Here is a 21,355-nt window from a genome sequence, read left to right on the forward strand (position 1 = left end):
TTGTGATCTTCAAGACAATTTTGGTGAATGGCCTCGTTACTTCTTGTTCTGCATCTGGGTCATCGATATCGCCATGATATTTACTGTATATCACTTGGAAACATGTTTGAGAGAAAAGGTTGCAAATTTCATTAAGGAAAGACAAGAGGAATATGTCAACAGCGGTGCAAGCGACTTAACATATGAGCAAGCCAGTTGAAGCAATAATTGGACAATTAATGTTAATTGCTCTCACACAAAAATGGCAGTTCAAAGGAACAATTGATGTCTTGTAATGTAGTGTCTTAAATCCTACATTAGTAAATTTATTTTGTTCACTCCAATTAAATGTTTATTTTTGTGCAGCAATCAGCAGTAAATTGTGAATAATAGGTACAGCTTGATAATATGATGTTCATATTCACGTTTCTGATAAGCAATGTCTAAAATAAATCTGAAAAGATAATGTGCCTATGTAGTACCTAACCTTTTTTTTCTTAAAAAAAACTTATGTTACAAACCTTAAATAACTTAAATGTTATAAACAACAATAAAAAGTGTTCATTTGGAAATAACCACAAGAAGACTCAGTATGCTGTTTTGCAACATTTGTTTCATTAGAATAAAATGACATAGTACTTTCATTTGCACAGAGTAAGCGAGTCTGAAATGGAGGGGATGTTAATCTCCTGGGAGGAAAAAATGTCCTTTATTTGTCTTTTACTTTCTCATAAGTAATTCATCCTGTAGTGAACAAGCCAAAGTACACAGGGTCAATCCTGCTGCAGCTGCTGCCAGGAGACACACACATTCCAAAGGGCAACAACATGCATGACAAGATGCTTCAGTTCACATCCACACCAAAGTAAATGTACACGAAGAGCCGTGATCAAAGCGTGTGTACTCACACAAAATGTGTGGCAACCCTGTCTTTGTAATCACTGTTGAAAGCTCAATGGTTTCAGAAGCTTGCAATCAACACCAAGGTGGTTTCCAGAGCACTTACACTAAACATATATCAGAGTTGTTTGTCACGAATCATTCATCTTAGTGTGTATCATGCAACGTCTGTGTTAAACTTTTAGAAATCATTAACAATGAGACTTTCACAGTGAGATCAGATGTATTTCAACTATTAAACATTCATTAATGAGCTTTTCATAAGTATTATGTATTTTAAAACACTTAACAATATAAAGGTGCAGTAAGCGATTTCTGAGAAACGCTGTTGATATTTGAAATCACAAAAACAAACACGCCTCTACCCAAAAGGCTCATACCCCTATCTTGATTCACAAACAGGCTATGCAACACAGGCACCTACTAGACACGCCTCTTACTGCTGATTGGCTACAAGTGTGTTTTAGTGATCGGTCCGATCCACTTTCAACCTAAACCCGCGGGACCCAACGTAACAGAGTGCGGCGCGGGACTAGATTTGATGGCGGAGTGCGGGCATGGGCGGTAATGCACTCGTGTGTGGGCGGGTTGCGGGAGAATAAAACGATCTGTGGGACTCCCGCAAAATAGAAATATCTATAAATAAAACATCTAAAAACTAATAAATTGGTATTCATCTGTTGCACAAAAGCACCACGAACAACTAAAACAAAATAGAAATGATTTACAGGCCAGAGTTTCTATTTATAACATGTTTGCAGCGTTGAACAAAATCCTGAACGCAATGGCCAATCAGATGCATTTAAGATAGAATCCCCTCACCGCTCAAAACGGACTTTTTGTTCAGTGCCGCATGCCGGCAAATCCTCTGATTATAACAAACAAAGTGTAGGTATTATGAAAGATTAATTGTGCAGTCAGCTTCATTGATAATAACAGAGATTTGTGAGATCGCAATGAAATGAGATGCCAGCTTTTTAGGAAAAGGATCGCACTTTGCGTGCATTCAGTCATACCAAACCATGCCCACAGTAGCCTGCTTGCTTTTATGTTAAATGAACAGTGGTTTGTGAATGTTAATGCTTTAATAACAAATAATTTATCGGGAGCATTTATGCTGATGTGTAGGTGGTGGCGACACGTAAGCTAACTTGAAAGTAGCCTATTTCATGGAGATACAGAAAAATCTATTTATACTTTTATGCGGGCGGGAGCGGGACAAAACATGAATGTTGCGGGCGGGAGCGGGAGAAGGTAACATATATTTTTGCGGGAGCGGGACAGAATCCTACGGGAGCAGGACTGAATAATCTGTCCCACGCAGGTCTCTACTTTCAACAGCGTTTCTCAGAAATCGCTTACTGCAACTTGTTTTTTACTCCTCCTATGACTTCTGTTCTACTTACTCTACAAACGTGGTTTTGTTATTATTATTGGTTCTTGTATGACATATTGCTTATGATGTTTCTTATTTGTATTTTGCTTTGGATTACAGATTCTGCTAAATTACAACATTTTAATGTAAATACACACACATGTAAATCTTATAGTAACTAGAAAATCAAAATACTGTCAGGTATAAAACTTATTTTTGGTCACGAGTAACTACACATATACACACAGTATTACATATAAAAAAATATATTAAAATAGAAAAGTTATTTTAAATTGTAACAATATTAATGTTTTTACTGTATTTTGATAAAAAGAAAATGCAGCCTTGGTGAGCATAAGACAGTTCTTTCAAATACATTGACAACTTTTGAATGGTACTGTATAATACAGAACAGAACAGAATGTCTTATAATGTAAGGCACAATTAATATATATGGCCTGGCACAAGCTCATATTAAATAGAAAATTGCTATGGTTTCATGCAAATATAAGCATCTGCCCCAGCTGAAACACATTAATGTAGGTACTGCAAACCTGGAAGGGTTATCATTCAGGATATGTCATCTTCAATATTTAATGCTGAAACATATGTGTTTATGATATTTGGTTACTAATCAGCGCCGCTGTTTGGTGACATCAGGAATTCAGGGTTCACTTCATGGAAGAGAGGCCGAGTCCTGTGTCTCCAAACCACCAGACCCACCCGCACCACTAACACAATACAGACTATCACAAGGAGCACCACTGTGGAAAATAAGAGCATGACACTGTAAGCACTGTAAGCACAATGCTGCATTAATATGTAACATATTGCGAGGTCTTTCACTTTGTGCCTTAATGATGCTATATTTATGGTCAACCACAAAGACATGGTCATGGATGTGTTTATCATTGACTTACCTGAAAATACTGCGTTCCGGCCAGGTTGTTCTGCGTCATAATGCTTGCTTAGGCTTCCAATTAGAGCATAGATAATCACAGGGTAAATGGTGAGGATGTAACGGACATGCTTCTCTATTATAAAGTTTTCAACAGTAAACCTGTAGAAGAAGTTGCAAAGAAATAAAGAATGCTTTACAAATAGTGTGCTGATCTAATGCCTTTAATCATATGTTAAATATGGGTCAATGACATAAAAGTGCCCACGATAAAGAAAAAGATTTTCAAAAATCTAGTTTCAAGAAAGGTTTCAGTTTAATGACTGGTGTGGTGTTTATAAATTAAAAACATATTTTCCTTGAATATCTGTGTATTAAACATCTTTTTAAAATGAAATTTTCAAGGTAAAGAGGGTTTTTTTAAACACATTTTAAGACAATTTTTTTTGGAGAATTGCACCACGTGACAACTACAGTAACCTTGTCTTGTCATAAAAAGGTCAAATTTTTCAACCTTTTAGGTTACTTACTCATTATATAATTTACTGTTTTATGTTTTTAATTTCATGGTCTTTTCACGTTTTATTTTATGAGAAATAATAATAAAAGCCGAAATTCCAAACTATTTAATAAGGTTGTCTTGTCAAAAAAACTAAAAAAAAATTGTCTTCATTATGATATCAGTTGTATCACCTAACATTTTTGACTTCATGCATCCCAAAAATAGCTGTTCAATATTTCAGAAGTTAATTTTCATTCAGAACTTTAAAACACGCTCATGACAAAAGATGTGTATTTAAATCATCGCATGTATAAATTTCATTTTTTGGAAAAGCAAACACACGAATACGGGAAAAAAAAGTGCATTATGTCATTGACCCAATATGACAGAATTTGTAGCAGATAATAAATGATTATGATTACCATATAATAACTTTCAACAGAAGTATGCATAAAGAAGCTGTAGCAGCATTTGTTGGGGAAACTGATGCCATATCCAGCACAATAGTGAAGTTGAGCAGTGTGGCAATGGTTGTCCATGTTGCATAGGTGGCAATACCATTTTGAACCTGAGGTACACATATGGCATTAAACAAGTGAATCTGTACTGCACCTAATTTACCTGCTGTATTTTAAGTCAATACTGTGCAGTTAAATATGCTACATTTTAGGTGATATGCCCATTTAAAGAAAAATATTAAATTATGAGTGCCTCTTGTCAAGTGGAATCCAATATGTTCAATGCATACCAACACTATGATGCAGAGAAGGTCTTTTGGGTGGTGCTGTTTCAGCCAAGATCCATGAGTCCGTATCCCAACACAAGAGAAGAAGATCAGCAGGTAGCTGGTGAAAGCAATCAGGGCAAGCACCACCAGTGCAGGGATCATCACTCTAAATCAATAAGAAACAAACATGTGACCTCCTGTGACAGACTTTACAAGAAAAAAATAAAACAGCAAAAATCCACACAAAACTCTTATGATTACGCCGAAAACTATGTTGCATATAACTTACTCTCTTTCCCACAATACAAGCCAGGTGCTGTTCAGAATCATGTTGATGATCCATGTGAGAAAGAATTCAGAGGGCAGGATTGCTGGACTTAAATATAACCTGAGAACAAATAATTCAGACTAGACTATCAAACTAGAATAATGTCTTTCAAACAGTGTGAATAATCAAAGTGTTGATGTGAGTGGAGTGTGTGTGGTTTGAAGTACCCTCTACAGAACCAGGTCAGGATATATACGTTCATCAGGGAGAGCCAGGAATATATGATTCCCCATATGGAGAAGGTCCATCCTGCAGGAGTGATCTCTGTCTGATATATTGCGGAAATATTCCCAGTGCTGCGCTGAAATGGACCTTGAAAGCCAAAAAAGAAAGTAGATGTATATATAGGCTAACTAACGTTAGTTGTATAACCGTAAATAAATGAACATACGTAACGTTACCTTTTCCCTGTCCCGCGTGTGCGTTGATAATCAAAGCAGCAATGTAAGCGAATTGAGAAAGGACAATGAGCAAAATACGCAAGATCTTGTGATTCCTCAAAGGCGACATTTGATCTAAAAATCACTAACTATTCAATTCTTCCGTTTTTGTGAAGCTATGACTGTTTTGATGTTGAAATTGCGCTTTTCTTGCCACGCTGTGAAGTTAGTGAAGTTAGCAAAGTTAGCTAGAGTCGCTGTTACACTAGGTGCTAATAGAAACTATAGATTTACGTGATATATCTGCGAAGAGAGTAATGTCGCACTTCTTTTTGACTGAATTATACCTAGGACTTTTTAATATATTTTTGCCACTATGGCGTCTTCTAACTTGTTTACGTTACAAAATGCTCTGTTGAAAAGTGTAAGAGAGCCATCTGCTGGACAATAACAACACGGCCAGCGTCCACAAGATGTTTCTTTAAACTAAAATTAATGTAGCTTTGGCTTGGTTTTTACTGGTTTTTCTTTTACTGTCTATGGTTTTTACAGACAGGGCCTAAACTATGCCAGGACCTGGCCTTCAGTAAATTAGGACATTAAAGTAGCTTTTATAAACGTGCGTCCCACTGGTAAAAAATTACCAGTGTGCATCTTGGGACAAAACAATGGCAGTGACATATTTTATGAAATGTCAGTGCAAGTTTTTTTTCAGTTAACAGCTCAAACATGCGTTTTAGTCTGGGACTATGTTTAAGCCTATTTTTTTTACAGTCTATGGTTTAAGCGTTAATTTATAGCCCCCCATTTTCAGAATGAATAAAATTCATTGAATTAAATGGTTCATTAAATGGAGTGATAAAAGGTTTAACATTTGCGTTTTTCTGAATTAAACAATCAGAATCATTTATACTTGAACCATTTTTTAAAGTGCATTATGGGATTTTTCGCTGGTAATTTTTTGATATACAAATGAAACAAGAGGCAAGTGGCTTCAGAAGCACAAATGTTGTGCATGTGGAAGTAAATTAAATTCTTCTCTTTTTTCTTGAGTAAAAATTAGAGCCTTTTCTCAAGTTTTAAAGCTACAGCTTTGGTGCTAGGTAATGATGGGTTACTATTGCTCTCTGCCTGGTAACAATCACAAGAAAACATAGATCAATATACATAATTGCAAACACAGCAGGACAAGGTAGATCAGTAGGCCAATTTTAACAAATTGATTATGAGATATACACAACACTCCTCATGGAAGCTGTGAGCTTGAGATGTAATGTTTTGCCTCAAAAGCCTGATGTATCATATTTGATAGGCTACATACATTTAAACATGAAGAGGGACATTTGCAGAATTATACTATATAGGAATTATACCTTTTACTTGCTAAAAAATGAAAGCAGTGTGAGCTATCATTCAAAGAGCAGAGTGCATGTACAACTGGGATTGACTGAAAGCCATTTGGTTGGGACTGAACAGAGTTCCCTGACAGGTCACCTAACCAGCAGTTCATGCACAAACCTAAAACAATTTCTCTGATTAACAAGTCTGATGTGTTAGTATTGCTGTGATGTGGTATTTTGAAGATAACAGTCATCTGTGTCAGGTTGGTAAAACAATTGTGCAGTGCAGTGGAGTGGAGAAAGAGTAACAGTCTTTAAAACCTTTTGAAACCAATACATTTTTGTCTTGCCAATGAAGAATAAATAGCCTAAGTGCCAGGTTCTTAGAAATGTACTCTTTGTATAAATATTGGTTTAATATTTTTAAATAAACTGTAAAAAGTGGCAATTGTTACCTTAAAGAGCTATTTTGATTTAACCCATTAGTTTTGTTGAAATAAAGTGATGTATGTAGATTTGTTCAGTGATGTTAAAACATATATTTGACTTGAATAAAACCAGTTCATTTAGATGTTACCATTTTTTTTCTCCCTATAGGCTATATTCCATATATAAATTCATGAAACCTGCATGGCTGGAATGAAGTGGTTGCGTTTCCTCTCACAGCCACGCGAGGGCAGCAGACATCAATTTGATACAAGTCCGGAATATCAATAAAACAAACTGTCCGGAGTAGACTGTAAAACATCTCGTTTGCTTATTCATTTCAAACACTTTTACCATTTCGTAATATCTCGCTTAACTTCTGTGTTTTTCTGCTATTAGTAATTGAATAGTGTATTGTAATTTCACAAATAAGCTACATCTCAAATGTGACTGGAGCTGTAGAAATAGTTCCACTTTGCACGTCAAAAAAAATATAGATTCCTCCCCAGATAGCACAAGTAGGGGTGAATTCAGGTTGAATAGGACACTTTTTCCCAGTCATCTCAATGGCAAAAAGTGTCCCAATCAACCTGAATTCACCCTACATCTCAGAGACGTCTATTTGATGTCTGCATTTACATCTGCAAGATGTATTTATTTTGGCGTTTGCTCATCTGCAATACATCTCTAGGATGTATCCTAGATGTCATATAGACATTTATAAGATGTTTTATAATGTTAATTTATAAGATTTAGAATGTATGTATAACTGCTTTTTCTAAGATGTTTATCGGATGTTTTTGCACAGCAGATGCTTTCCAGATTAACAGATCTTTAGCAGACATATTACAGATGTACATCTGTGCTATCTGGGTCCCCCAAGCCTGAAAAACATTTGTGAATGTACAACAGGTGTTAACGTGTTGTCTGTTGTTGTAATATTACGGCCTTCTTGCATCCGATTGAGAACAGTGTGTGTGGGTGGTTTAGATTACAACATTGAAACCCCGGTTTCACAGACAAGGCTTAAAGGGATGGTTCCCTTTAGCCATCTTAGCTGTATATGACTTTCTTCTTTCAGACGAATACAATCGGAGTTATATTAAAAAATGTCCTGGTTCTTCCAAGCTTTATAATGGTACTAAATGGGGGTCGAGATTTTGAAGCCCAACAAAGTGCATCCATCCATCATAAACATACTCCACACGACTCCGGGGGGTTAATAGGCCTTCTGAAGTGAAGCGATGCGTTTGTGTAAGAAAAATATCCACATTTAATTTTTTTTAAACTAAAAGAACTAGCTTCCGACAGACGGCAGTACACATCGATTTACGGCGAAAGAGTAATTCCTGACCTGACCCACGACGTATAGACGGACACAGAAGCGCTGAGGGTACAGCGAAACAAATACCGGTCACAAATTAGAAGTCTAAAACGAGAATTGGTAAAGAGAAATTATTTGTTTGAACCGCGAGAGGTGTCAAAGCTTACACTACTCCTACATCGTGTCAGGGGTTACACGTTTGGCGTAAATTGACTTGCGTAGGCCGTCTGCTAGTTATTTTAGTTTATTACATTTTAAATATGGATATTTTTCTTACAAAAACCCATCACGTTGCTTCAGAAGGCCTTTATTAACACCCTGGAGTTGCATGGGCTACTTTTATGTTGGATGGACGTACTTTTCCGGACTTCAAAATCAGGACCGCCGTTCAGTCCCATTATAAAGCTTGGAAGAGCAATGACATTTTTTTATATAACTCCGATTGTGTTTATCTGAAAGAAAATACACCTAGGATGGCTTAGGGTGAGTAAATCATGGAACTATTCTTAGTCCTAGACTATACTGCATGTTTGAGCTGTTGTAACTGAAACCAACTTACACTGACCTTTCTTAAAATATATCAGTGCCATTGTTTTGTCTCGAGATGCACACCAATAATGTTCTTTTTTCTTTTCTTTTGCTAAGGCACGTTAATAAAAGCTACTTAAATGTCCTAATTAACCTAAGGCCTAATCCTGGGTTAATCCAAGCCCTGTCTGTGAAACCAGGCCATACAATCTGAAATCAAATAACACAGATTAAGAAATTGATCAAATTGATTCCCAAAAACTACTTCAAAGTGCAAATAGTTCTTAAACTGGTTTTAGAGAAATTTGTAGCCCTGGGCAAATGACTTTCACTAACTGCTGTTACCTATTCTATTTTTAGAATGTGTCTTTTTCCACTCAAAAGATGTTGTGAAGAATTTGAAACATTTAAGAAATTTCTATAATCAGAAAATGTGCATTGTGTAACATAAAAATGCATTATCTTAAGCTTTCAAAACGTGTATTTCATAAAATAAAAAAATACTACAATATTACATGTATAAAGAATAAGCCCAACATTATCACTGACATAGGCCATTACATGAAAATGCAACATTTGAATATTGCAATGTTCACAAACATCTCAAAGCTGTACATACTATATGTTTATTAGGGTTGATTTAAAAACCACTGAAAGATTAAAGGGATGTACAAAAAAAAGTATCCCATAACATTATACCCTCTTTTCCTTTTGGCCTTAAAGGTACAATATGCAAGAATTTTTGCCGCTAGAGGGCGCTACATTCCAAAAAACAACAACGGCGTAGCTTGATGACGATGTGAAGGAGCGTGGAATGATGGGAACTGTCGTTTTAAACTCCACCGTGGATGTAAATCAGTCAGACGGGAATCGAAAAATCATGTTCATGGATGAGGCTAAGTTCTATTTTTATAAATGTTGCGTTTAATGACATGCTTTTTGTGGCGAGGGGGGCGTGGTTCAGCGCGGTCTGTGATGGGAGAGAAAAGAGACGAGCAAGTAGGTCAAGTGCAAATGCACCTGTGTCTTATTGCAGTGATCGGCGTGGAGAGACCGCTTATAAGCCGCGCTGGAACGAGAGAGAGACTGGGGAGAAAATTGGACGCAGAGGAAGAAAACCGGTGGATCCGAGCTCTCATTTTTGAACTGTTTTGTGCCGTCGCGGTTGCCACGGTGAATGCGCGTTGTGCGCGGCTTTTGTTTGTTTTGCTTTATTTTAATAAAGTACGAGTCCCAGTCACGACGACGCGTCTTCTTCCTTCCTGACTCTTAAACCTCATCACACTATTATTTCATTAAAATGAATTAACCGCATGAAAAGTAAGGTTTAATACTTCATAGATGTTACTGTATTTGTTGAATTCATTGTTGTGATAACGCTGCGCAGTTTTACATGTTCTAAACAATTGTTGTAAAAGTACATTCGAACATGCCCACATCATTTGCCAAAATACTGATTAATCTTTATGTATAACACATGCTATGTTTATTTACATGGCCATAAACACCAGACGTGATAAACAATGTCAATAAACTAAACACAAATCTAAAGCAATAATACTTTCCTTACATAAACATAACTATTACCGAATGCTACATTTGGAAAATATAAAATTAAGCATGCTTTGTCGACAGAACCAGCTGCAATCGGTAAAGAATAATTGTGTACCTTACCATAACGACTGCAAGAAACAAGCTAAAGTTTGTAGCTTGATAGACGCTACAACTACAACTTCCGCATTTGTCCAGGACTCCACGCAGTACGAGCGGAAACCGAGGGTGACGCGGATATGACGCAATTGACTGGCGACTCCCAGCTCCCCCCTGCTCTAACGCCCCGTTTCCTTGGTTAAAATCGCAATTTTCTCACGATTTAAAAATAGTTGGAAACATTTGGGATATTGTAAGTAATCAACTTAACAAAATATATAACACTGGCCTTGAGATTTTGGGATATTTTAATGCAAAATTCTTACATATTGTACCTTTAATTTCCTGGTCAAGTTAATAACCTTAGACCCTGAACCAATGCATTAAGGAAATGGCCTAGAGATGTTAAGGCATAGGAACATTTAAAATACTGTTGCACATAAAATGAAGTTAGATGACAATATTTTCAAGTTTGGACTTTGCCTACATAAGAGGCAAAATAATTCCACTTATCTGTAGTTGTTTGAGAAAGTCACATTCAAAACTGTCAAATGTCATTTGGTTTATGTTGACGATGAAGGCAATACTTACAATAACAAATCTTACCGGAAGCGCAACGTCGTTTAAATGTCTTGAACTGATAAATAATTTTGATTTAATCTAAATCTACATCTACATCATGGCAATATATGAGGACAAATCAAAGATAGTCAATATGTGCTGAAGCATAATAATGACTACATGAGAGACTGACACCTTAATTATTGCAAATACTTTATGTTGTAACAAATGACCAAAACAAAAACAGATTACAGCACAACACATGCTTCTGAAAAAAAAATTAAAATTAAAACGTGTCTCTTCTGCTCCTCAAATGGTTGCATAGAGAAACAAAAAACGAGTCAACAATTTGAAATTAATTCTAAAATAAATAAAAGCTTCTTTAAATGGGCAGTTTGGATATTTCCAATAATTAATGCTGACGTTTCAGGCTCTGCTGAAAATGACACACAGTCTTACAATAGATGTAGGGTTGCATTAAGGCACATAACAAGCAGGTGGAGAGGTACGGTGAAATACTGAAGACCAGGAGTCAGCTTTTAGCCTGCTTCCGTTTCAGAATCAGCTCCGCCAGGAGTTTATAACGGGACATGCACTCCTCCTGAATAGGAAAAAGAATCAATTCATCAACTAAGTCCAGCTTTTATGTGCAGATAAATATTGGTTTAAAAAAGGACCTGTTTTGCTTTTTTTACAAAGTCTTGATTTTGTTTTTAGGATCCACTAGAATAGGTTTTGTGAATGTAAAAAAAAAAAAAACATTTTTGTAGTAGCACCTCTCTTCCCAGTCTGTCAGAAACGGTCTGGGGTGTGTTTCCCATTCAACGATGTAGCTCGCAACTGTAGTAAAATGGCCGACCGTCGCACCTGTCGTTTGAACCACATTGGTTCAACAATATAGGACTGTCATGAATGACGTCACTCGCAGGTAGAGGTAATAACTTCTGCTAATTAATCCATTCTTTATCTCCCAGATGCTGCTGTACCGGACATGGCACTGTCAGGATTATGTTTCGTTTAGTTGTATTTTCATTCCCATGCGTTTGTTTTTTGTGCTTCAGATCAGTTTGGTCTTGATTGCATCCTAGTTAGGCTTACACTAGTTTAGTTACTGATTACGTTAAGCTGTCTATCATTAAGTTTCCCTGTTTTACACTCCCGGTTTCCTTCAGTTCATTGATGGTTGGTTCTTGTCTGTTTTGTGTGGTTAGTGACATTCTCTGTGTAATCTCCGGTGTATGTTCTCCTAGTAAAGAAGTTGTTGTTTGATAATCTGTGTCATTTTGCCTTATTAATGTTCGATTCATCACCCTCACACATCATACTCCGAAGTTCCCTTGTCCTTCCCTTTTACGCACTCGCTGATTGTTGACACGCTAAAATATGTATATTAAAATGTACCCTTGATATGTACCCTCGTTTAATTCTGGTCTTTACGAAGCACCTCCTTCCAAAAAGCACAATGTGCTCTGATTGGTCTGCTGAATCAGTGTGTTGTGATTGGTCGTTTCAGTTTTGGACATGGCGACAACACAGAACTAACGCAACTCAATCAGGTCTCGCCCCCTTTATTTTGCGCATGCCGGGAATTATTTAAATAATGGATAGTGACTTCTTTTTTCCAGAAGTCAAGACTACAATCGACGTGTTTTAGGGAGTTCAGAAACAGTGCATACTGACATAGAGAATGACTCGTTTTGGAGTGGACTTTGAGTTTTGTAACTTTGCAGACCTTTTTCACGCTCAAACAGCAACATTACACACTAAAAAAGTTCACAAATGTAAAAATGCATAATAGGTCCTCTTTACACTAATTTCCCACCGACTCTGAGTGAGAACGTTGATGCTCACCTTGGTCTTTCCAGGCACCACCTTAGCGATCTTGTCCCAGCGTTCAGTGGTGCCTCGTGGGTATTGCTGTAAGGCCAACTCCAAGAGCTTCTGTTGGTTCTGTGTCCAGACGTCATCAGCAGCACTGGGTTTTTCTTTGGAGGATGATGGTTTCTTCTCATCTTCACTGTCTTCATCCGCAGCTGTTGGGTCGAAGTCTCTTTGTCTGCGCCCTTTCACCCTCTCCTCCACTGCTCCAGTTCCAGTGTTCCCGGCTGCAGACTTTTTTGTCCTCCTCCTGAGTGCTTTGCTCTCCGAGTCCTCTGCCCCAACAGGCTCTCCCGAATCCTCCGGCTGCTGCTGCTGCTGCTCTAAGGGCTCCTCTCTCTGGGTCATCAGACTGTCAGGCACCGTGACAGCTCTGGAGCTCTTCACCATCACTGCACCACCCTTCAGCTCAGAAAGCTTCACCAACCCTGGAAACAGAGACAAAATGAAGAGAGAGAGAGACATGAGTAAATGTTCTGACAGATATGCTTGATAATATATCAGTTGATGCAAAATTAAACCTAGCAAGTGGAATTTTATTCAAAATCTTTTAATGAACGAGCAGCTTACCTGATGTATTGGTGACAGAGTCTTTGACTTGCTTCACTTTTGCTGTCACCTGTATAGAAAAAAAGTTCTCAATTTTAACAAGACTTTTCTGTATTGTTTTACAAAACAAAACCATTTTTGGTTTCAGTGGCTCTTTACACACATCTACCTACAACTCAAAATATGAGCACTGAAAAACACATCTAATGTGCACATACTATGCGCACTAATTTTCTTTTATTAATCCGTTTTTAACTACAGTACACACATATATTATTATCATGAAAGTTGAAAAAAAGTTGTGCTGCTTAAAGGAACACGACGACTTTTTGGGACTTTAGCTTATTCACCGTATACCCCAGAGTTAGATAAGTCTACATACCCTTTTCATCTCTGTGCGTGCCGTAACTCTGTCTGACGCACCCACCGCTAGCTTAGCTTAGGACAAAGACTGGAGGTAAACGGCTCCAGCTAGCATACTGCTCCCAATAAGTGACAAAATAATTAGCAAAAGACAGCCATCTTCTAACCTTATACATACTGGGAACTATATTCTCAGAAGGCGAAGCACTGCTACTTGGGCGGAGTGATTTACTCCAACTCTGAGCGAACTCTCTGCTCCTCACCACAGGGCTTCTCAGCTGCTGCGAGCAAATCACTCCGCCCAAGTAGCAGTGCTTCGCCTTCTGAGAATATAGTTCCCAGTATGTATACGGTTAGAAGATGGCTGTCTCATGTGACCTTGTTATTTGTACACGCTGTGACTATACAAATCACAACATGTAGATAGAAAAATGTTGGCGTTATTTTGTCACTTATTGGGAGCAGTATGCTAGCTGGAGCCGTTTACCTCCAGTCTTTGTGCTAAGCTAGGCTAGCGATGGGTGCGTCAGACAGAGTTACGGCACGCACGGAGATGAAAAGGGTATGTATAGACTTATCTAACTCTGGGGGATACGGTGAATAAGCTAAAGTCCCAAAAAGTCGGCGTGTTCCTTAAATATAACTGTGGAAACCATGATCCACTTTTTTCAGGATTCTTTGATAAATAGACAACTCTAAAGCATTTATTTGAAATAGAAATCGCCAGTAATATTGTAAATGTATTTTGATCAATTTAAAGCATTCTTGCTTAATTAAAGTATTCATTTAAAGTATTCATTTCTGCATCAAACCTTTGAATGGTAGTGTATTTGTTCGTGTGTGAACAAAACTAAACAGTCAGGTGACGCTGCTATCTACCATTTAAAAAACAAAAATGTTTTTATATATTTTTATTTAACAAATCTATTTTTTTTCACAGATTAAGTAATGGCTTTTATGTAACACTGATTAAATCTCACATATGTATATCAGCATTATCACTGCTATTGGCCTACCACTAGTCATAACTATACTAATTATAGACTCACCTCATTTACTGATCTGCCTAACTCATGTGCAATCTTCTCCCATCGGCCTGGCGTTCCACCAGGAAACTTGGCCATGCAGCGAGAGAGCTGGCTAAGACCCTCCTCCGTCCACTCGTGAACCTTCAATCATCACCAGCCATTGGTTATTGCACTACTTACATTTTAAATCAATGTTCTTTCAACAGACACAAAAACTTGCCTTCTTCTTCTGCTGTTTTTTGTCTTCTAACCAATCATCCATTTGTTCTTCAATATCTTCAATGGATGTTCCCTGATCATATGTTTGCACAAAAGCTGCATTTGCACTGGGTTCATAGACTGGAAACTCCACTTTAGGTTTCTTCACCTTGGGTCGTTTTTCTTCTGCAGAGCAAGATCGGCCAGCATCACATATTATTAAGGGTCACAGTCACAACTGAATCCCACTAATTATGTGCAGAGGTCAATGTGCAACGTATGACTGTGTTATCATGATCTTACTCTGCTGCATTTCCTGTTCTGCCAGAGCCTCTGCCTCCTTCTCTTTTACTTTCATTTCCTTATAATCTTTATAATACTGCTTCACATCCTAAAATACAACATACCATACGGTCATGATTACAGTTGTAAATTTGCTTACATTTTCTGAGTGTCTCTTTTGAAAACACTGTTCAAAAGCCTCAAATCTGGTGGAACAGTACCTGTATGATATGAGGGAGAGACTTCACTGAATAGTACAACCAGATGCTTAATTTAAGAGGCAGGATGTCATGCCAGTGTGGCCTGTCAGATCTACAAAAAGGAAGCAAATATATATATAAGTCTGACTAGCAGTGTCAACATCTCTTCTTTAAGAAAGCATCTGGTGTTTTTAGGTTACCTCTCATTTTTGTCTTGTCCCAAGGACTTAATCTCCTCTGTTGTCTTACTGCTTTGCTTCTTCTTCTTCTCTCTCTTCTTCCTGCTCAGAAGTTCATCCTGAGAAGAATTGTGACACAGCAGCTCTCACTGGGCAAGCTAAAGTAAATGTAGTATTTCAGCTAACATTACATGATGACAACTCTGCTATACAACAATTCATCACTTACCAACTGCTTCTCAAGGTAGATGGACCATATAACTGCATAGTGACCCACAGTCAGAATGAGGAAGAGGAGGAAGCCCAACTCTCCATTACTCATCTTCCTAACACGTCGATAGTAGAAGACAGGCTGTCTCCAATCTGGCAGCCCATTAACCAGGATGTCGTCATACCTGTGAAGGCAGTAAGAAACTACCATGTAAAATCTATTTTTAAAAGAATTAGCAAATGTAATACACAGTTCATAGACCCTAGTCATAGTCACAATGATGCAAACAGTGGTTTGGTATCTTACTCATGGGCACTATGTCAAATTATTGAGGTTCCGATTTCATCTCTATTTAAGAATCTCTAAGAACTTATGTGTAACCAATCTATATCCTGATTCATTAAGCAACAGCCACCCCTATGCAACAGATAAAGACCGCCCCAAGTCATGAGAACACCTGGTAGAATAGTGTTTCTCTACCAGGGGGCCGGGAGTCCTGGGACCTAATGGGGGACCTCTGCAAACCTCCAAGGAGGCCACAGGATGGCTTTGAATTATTTAATTACACACACACATATACTTACACATACATATATAAAAAATTCAAACAAATAAATAAATTTAAATGTAAACTTAAAATCATACTTTTCCCCTTCAATAACTATAAAAAACAGAAATAAAACCTTAAATATTTTGTAATCACACAAAGAATTGTGATTAATTGATTTAATATATTAACACTCACATTGCCTGTTAATACTGTCATAATCTTCTCTACTCTATCTTCACTCTCACTTTCTCTTGTGTCACCACAACTTATACGCTTAACTACCATGGGAGCTAGAACTTTTAGCCATACGGCCCCTACCCTATGGAACTCTCTCCCTCTCGATATTCGTAATAGTGATAGTCTGCATACTTTCAAATCCTGTCTTAAGACCTATCTTTTTACCCAGGCTTTTTATGACCTGCATTTATTAACCTGAACTGTACTTTACTGTATTTATGATGCATGTGCTGTTATGTTGTTGTATTTTGCAATGCTAATGGGTTTTGTTTATTGTTTTTTTAATTATTTTTACTGTTTTGTTTGCTTGTAAGTTGACCTTGGGTGTTATGAAAGGCGCCATTAAATAAAATGCATTATTATTTTTATAATTACAGCAGAACACCCGCGGAAATATCCTTTGCATATATGCAGGGTTTTAAATCAAATTTAAGGCCTTTTAAGACCTGCACAAATAAAACTAACACTGTTTGAGAATCACTGGTGTATGATGAATAAAAAAACAAATCATGAGAATCTCACCTTTGTCTTCTTTCCTCATCCTTGAGAACTTCGTAAATGGCAACCAACTAGTAAGAAATGACAAAGAAGATATTTCAAATGTAATGAACTGAATTCCAAAATGTATGTAGAAGCAAGCAATCAACATGATCCAAAAAGTACTTTCATCCAGGCTTAACAAAACACCTACCTGTCGAAACTGGTTTTCTGCATCTTCATCTTTGTTTTTATCTGGATGTAATGAAAGCGAGAGCTTTCTATATGCTTTCCTGATCTCAGAGGAGGACGCATCCTGTTAGAAACAGAATCAGAAACATTACAATCATAAACACTTAATTGCCAATATTTTTTACAAGAGTCAGAAACACATATACTCGGAGACTACACTGCAGTACATGTTATACGTATATGTAATAAAAATCATCACATATGATCATTTTGGTAGCATAGACTGTGATTGGATTGCCTTTGGTGTTTCAGGCAGAAATAGATAACAGTTACTAGCAATACAATCAGCAAATTTTTTTTGCCATAATCTCCTTTCCTATATGAAGAATAAAATGACTACCACAAAACATACTGTAATGTTAGCAATATCAACTGGAATATGCAGCTGTATGGTACACTGTTTCGGACTAGCAACAGCTACCAGCTGATCATACCAGTGCGGTTAAGATGTTTTTTGGAGCATGGTAGCTGCTTTACCAGCATGGACTAGCTAATAATAACCATCTTAGACCAGCTGGAAACTAGCTACCAGCTCCTAAACAGAGCTACAATGTTTTTTTTAGCGGGGAATTTGCATTATTAATTTTCTTCTAAATGCATTGACAGCTAGGCTAATTCCTGCAAGGTACAGGTATAGCATCGGAATTTGTTTCATCCCCAATTCCCCATATATATCTGAATCACGGTTGAAGCGTTGAGAAAGAAAGTGAAACCTTTTTTTTTTTTTTTACGCGTAGCGGTAATGATTATAAAAGCTCGGGCTCTTCGATGCATGAAATACCACTTAGCAACTGAATGGCGAAATTAAAGCAGGCCGATAAAACGATCGTTTATGTGCGGAGCAATGACACGTCATGTTGTGTCGTATAGGCCCACAGCCTGGAGGTTTCTTTGTCAATGGCCACCGCCGTCCAGGTTCAGCAGGAGGCAGAGTCCGCCAACAGCTACCCTAAGTCGGGGGGCATATTTGTGAGGCTGAAGAGAGCTATTCAGCTAATGGGTTTGGTTACTTTGATAAGAATGCAATCACTGTAAACTCTGGAGGCCACACTGCGATAAATCAACGTCGGTGCGCTGCAATATGTTCAAGTTAAGTGCATTTACCGACACCGTTTGAATGGCCCGAGTAAAAGGCGTGACAAATTTGAATAACGAGTTACATCAAGTTGTTCTTACCTGATTAACCGAGAGGAACTCGTAGAAGGTTTGGGGGATTTCCTCCACTAGATCGAAAAGCTCCAGGTCTGCGTCCCATGCTAATGTTGGCAATGGCTGAATAACGAACAGCCCGGAGAACAACACCAACGTAAGGATCTCGGGCAAAGCCATTGCTGAAAGTCTGATATGTTTTCGAAGGTTTACCACACACTATCCATTCGGAAACCTTGGTTTTGAGACGCCGTTAGCATAACTTCCCGTCGTTTGGCTCAGACGGGCCCATAGCTCGAGCTCAGCCTGCTGTACGTACACACGTTTCACATGCAGCCGCCACAGCACGAGCCAATAAGCATGAAAGCTTCAGAGTAGTGACATGGTGCGTCGTGTCATGTCCATTCTTACCATGAGAGTAGGCTACTTTTAGGACCACTAGCATTTACATTTTTGAGGTATAGATTATTTCATAATAGTATCAAGTGAGCATTATGTAGAAGCGTGGCAGTGTTTTTTTCTCTCCCAAAAACAAAAAAATTATGATCTCGGTCTCGTTCGTTCCAGGCTTTCCCACGTCTAAAATATAAGGATATCTCTTTGGTCTTTTCCTTGATTGTAAAATAAGTTGTCACCAGCAGAAACGTGTACTAGGCCTATTCTTTTCACTATTTGTTTTATGATGGGGAGATATGAAAAAATGAATGTTGTTCTCTTAACCTAATAATCTCATTTCAATCGTTGGTCTCAATAAAAAAAAAAGTATCCATTCATCCCTTTTCCTTTCGACAGAAATAGGGCCATGAAGGTCAGGTGAAAGTCGATTAAAACTGTTCTACTGGTAGCAATAAGCTAAAAGTGAACAGTGCATTGGTTTGTGAACAAAAGTGAACATTAAGCATGACTAATATCTCATTAGCGCCTAGTAGTTTTTCTCGGCGATTTTATGAATAAGAAAATAATGAGTGATATAGCCTATTGACATATCACAGAGTCAAAACATTTGAAATGCTAGTTAAGATAGGCTATAAAGCTTAGTTAGACTTTATATCGTAAAAATATAGGGAGTAAACAAAATCTATTGTTAAATATAGGCATATAGCCTACGAATTGACGATAATTTAATATAGAAGTAGGCTATATGCCTATTTTATAAGCCATTTGCGGAGATGATCAGTGACAGCCACCTGGTCTACAATAAATGTAAGTCTTTTAAAAGAATCAGCCTTTCTATATGTTTATAATTATTTTATTGTCATTTATTTAGGCCTATATATTTTTTTCAATTAACGCAATGCCATTGATTTCTAGCTTTGATTTGGCCATTAGTGAAGTTGCATTTAAGACATGCGCAAACATGTTCAATTCTGTGACATTCTTTAGGGAAAACCTTTTTTAAAAAAAAGAAAAAAAAAGATTCTAATTGATCCTAAACTTCTATAGCCTAATTTAGAAACTCATGAGGGCGTCGTTGCGCTAGTTACGGATAGTAGCCTAGCTATGTCAGTGGTTGGCCTTTTTTAGTAACGGACATCTAAAAAAAAACATAGCTACATCTCCATTTTCTTTTAGTTCAGTGGAAAATCTTTCATTTAGCCATGTTCGTTGTTTGTTAAACTCTTGTCCTTGAGGCGGCACTGACCAGTTGTGTCAACTTTATGGACGCACGCTATAATAACGTGTGACGGGGAAGTGTAGGCTATAATTTTGTTATCAGTGAGCAATTAAAACATCCAGTTAGAGCAACAGCTTGAGGTTTAACCACGTGACATTGGTAGGGAATAATTCTGCAAAATAGGCTACTAAAGAAAGCATTGAAATATTGCAAGCGCTTAGTCTAAAACATTAGGAAAATGCGTAAATCAATTAAAGCGCGCAAGCCAAAAGCACGAATTACCAAAATGCTATAGGCTACTATAATTACCGGCTCTAAATAAATAAAAAATAAAAAATAAATAAAAAACATTTTCACTGGTCCATAGCCCATTTTGATGATCGATTTTTGCTTCCCATTTTTATTCATCTTTATAAATAAAATATAGAGCATTTTTATGTGTTTGTGTTAGTTAGGCTAATTTTATTAAATACATCAGAATTAAAACCTTTTCCACTTCACTTGAATATATTCATATTTGTACTTGGAAAATTTCCACTTTGTCAATCCCATGTAATCTAATCAATTATATTTGATCTTTTTTTTTTTTTTTTTTTCTTACAGGTTCTTTCTAAGCTGTAGCCTATGTCAGTATCGAAAAGGAAAACTTTATTTGGCTATTATTAATGAGCAGAGTACTTAAATTCATTGAGCCAATAAGAAGCGGCACAAATCATTCAGATCAAATCTGAACAGATTATTAACACCTTTACACTGAAAAATCGACTAGGCCTAGGCTATATGTAGGTATTGTTTAGCCTAGCCTACACAAGGAAAAAAAAATGCAAACCAGCTCTTTGACTTATTTGACATGCCTACCAAGGCTAATACATGTAACACACATTTGTATGAAATATTAAACCAGTAATATTATCACAATCAATGAACAATGTCTGACCTTTTTTGTCCACACATTATGCTTTATTCGTATGCTTATATAATGATGGAACAATATTCATGTTTATTCATGAAATCGTCGTCATTCGATTTAGACCATCAAAGACATAAATTCTAAATAAAAACTCAAAGCGGCTTTATCTGTCTTGACCTCCAGCTCCCATTCCACACATCAATTTTGTGGGATCAGTAAACAATCAATAATCAATACAGTCATTAAACTTTAAGTCAATAGCCTATAAGACAGACTTTTTGAGAGATCTGCTCATTTTGTCTGTCAGTTATACTTTTTAACAAGTCGCTTTTAATTGTCTTCATGGGCGAAGATGAAAG

The 21,355-nt window shown here is 37.2% G+C and overlaps 2 protein-coding genes and 1 long non-coding RNA gene across 4 annotated transcripts in view; 1 reads left to right on the top strand and 2 right to left on the bottom strand.

Annotated features, from left to right (window-relative positions):
* LOC309500295 overlaps positions 1-554 on the top strand; it is a 1,270-nt gene extending 716 nt beyond the window's left edge. For both annotated transcript variants that reach the window (XR_014206531.1, XR_014206532.1), the window contains one exon: positions 15-554. This is a non-coding gene — a long non-coding RNA (uncharacterized lncRNA). The remainder of the gene's footprint in view (positions 1-14) is intronic.
* An 18-nt stretch (positions 555-572) lies between these two features.
* On the bottom strand, positions 573-5,510 carry LOC309500294 (uncharacterized protein). The gene is made up of 7 exons (XM_082171853.1): positions 5,111-5,510; positions 4,877-5,021; positions 4,671-4,769; positions 4,403-4,547; positions 4,077-4,222; positions 3,175-3,314; positions 573-3,018 (listed from the first exon to the last, which is right to left on the bottom strand). The coding sequence occupies exons 1-7, from the start codon at positions 5,217-5,219 to the stop codon at positions 2,885-2,887; spliced, it is 918 nt and encodes a 305-aa protein (XP_082027979.1). The 5' UTR covers positions 5,220-5,510; the 3' UTR covers positions 573-2,884.
* A 5,604-nt stretch (positions 5,511-11,114) lies between these two features.
* dnajc1 (DnaJ (Hsp40) homolog, subfamily C, member 1) lies at positions 11,115-18,857 on the bottom strand. Its single transcript, XM_082171969.1, has 12 exons — positions 18,499-18,857; positions 17,285-17,386; positions 17,116-17,162; positions 15,825-15,990; positions 15,617-15,714; positions 15,438-15,528; positions 15,238-15,325; positions 14,957-15,120; positions 14,758-14,877; positions 13,367-13,415; positions 12,770-13,224; positions 11,115-11,519 (listed from the first exon to the last, which is right to left on the bottom strand). Exons 1-12 carry the CDS (start codon positions 18,649-18,651, stop codon positions 11,451-11,453), a joined length of 1,602 nt encoding a protein of 533 aa, XP_082028095.1. The 5' UTR covers positions 18,652-18,857; the 3' UTR covers positions 11,115-11,450.
* Between the last annotated feature and the right edge of the window lie 2,498 nt (positions 18,858-21,355).

Source organism: Leuciscus leuciscus (assembly GCF_965113295.1).
Source record: "Leuciscus leuciscus genome assembly, chromosome: 6".
Taxonomy (NCBI): domain Eukaryota; kingdom Metazoa; phylum Chordata; class Actinopteri; order Cypriniformes; family Leuciscidae; genus Leuciscus; species Leuciscus leuciscus.

Excerpts from the sequence above, each read along its gene's own strand:
- LOC309500294 (XM_082171853.1), bottom strand. The coding sequence starts at position 5,219 with ATGTCGCCTTTGAGGAATCACAAGATCTTGCGTATTTTGCTCATTGTC. Across the intron at positions 4,770-4,876 it reads CTGACCTGGTTCTGTAGAGG|GTTATATTTAAGTCCAGCAA; the intron begins GTACTTCAAACC and ends ATTTGTTCTCAG. Across the intron at positions 3,315-4,076 it reads CTGTTGAAAGTTATTATATG|GTTTACTGTTGAAAACTTTA; the intron begins GTAATCATAATC and ends CTTCTTCTACAG.
- dnajc1 (XM_082171969.1), bottom strand. The coding sequence starts at position 18,651 with ATGGCTTTGCCCGAGATCCTTACGTTGGTGTTGTTCTCCGGGCTGTTC. Across the intron at positions 17,163-17,284 it reads CAGAAAACCAGTTTCGACAG|TTGGTTGCCATTTACGAAGT; the intron begins GTAGGTGTTTTG and ends ATTTCTTACTAG. Across the intron at positions 15,529-15,616 it reads GGACAAGACAAAAATGAGAG|ATCTGACAGGCCACACTGGC; the intron begins GTAACCTAAAAA and ends TCCTTTTTGTAG.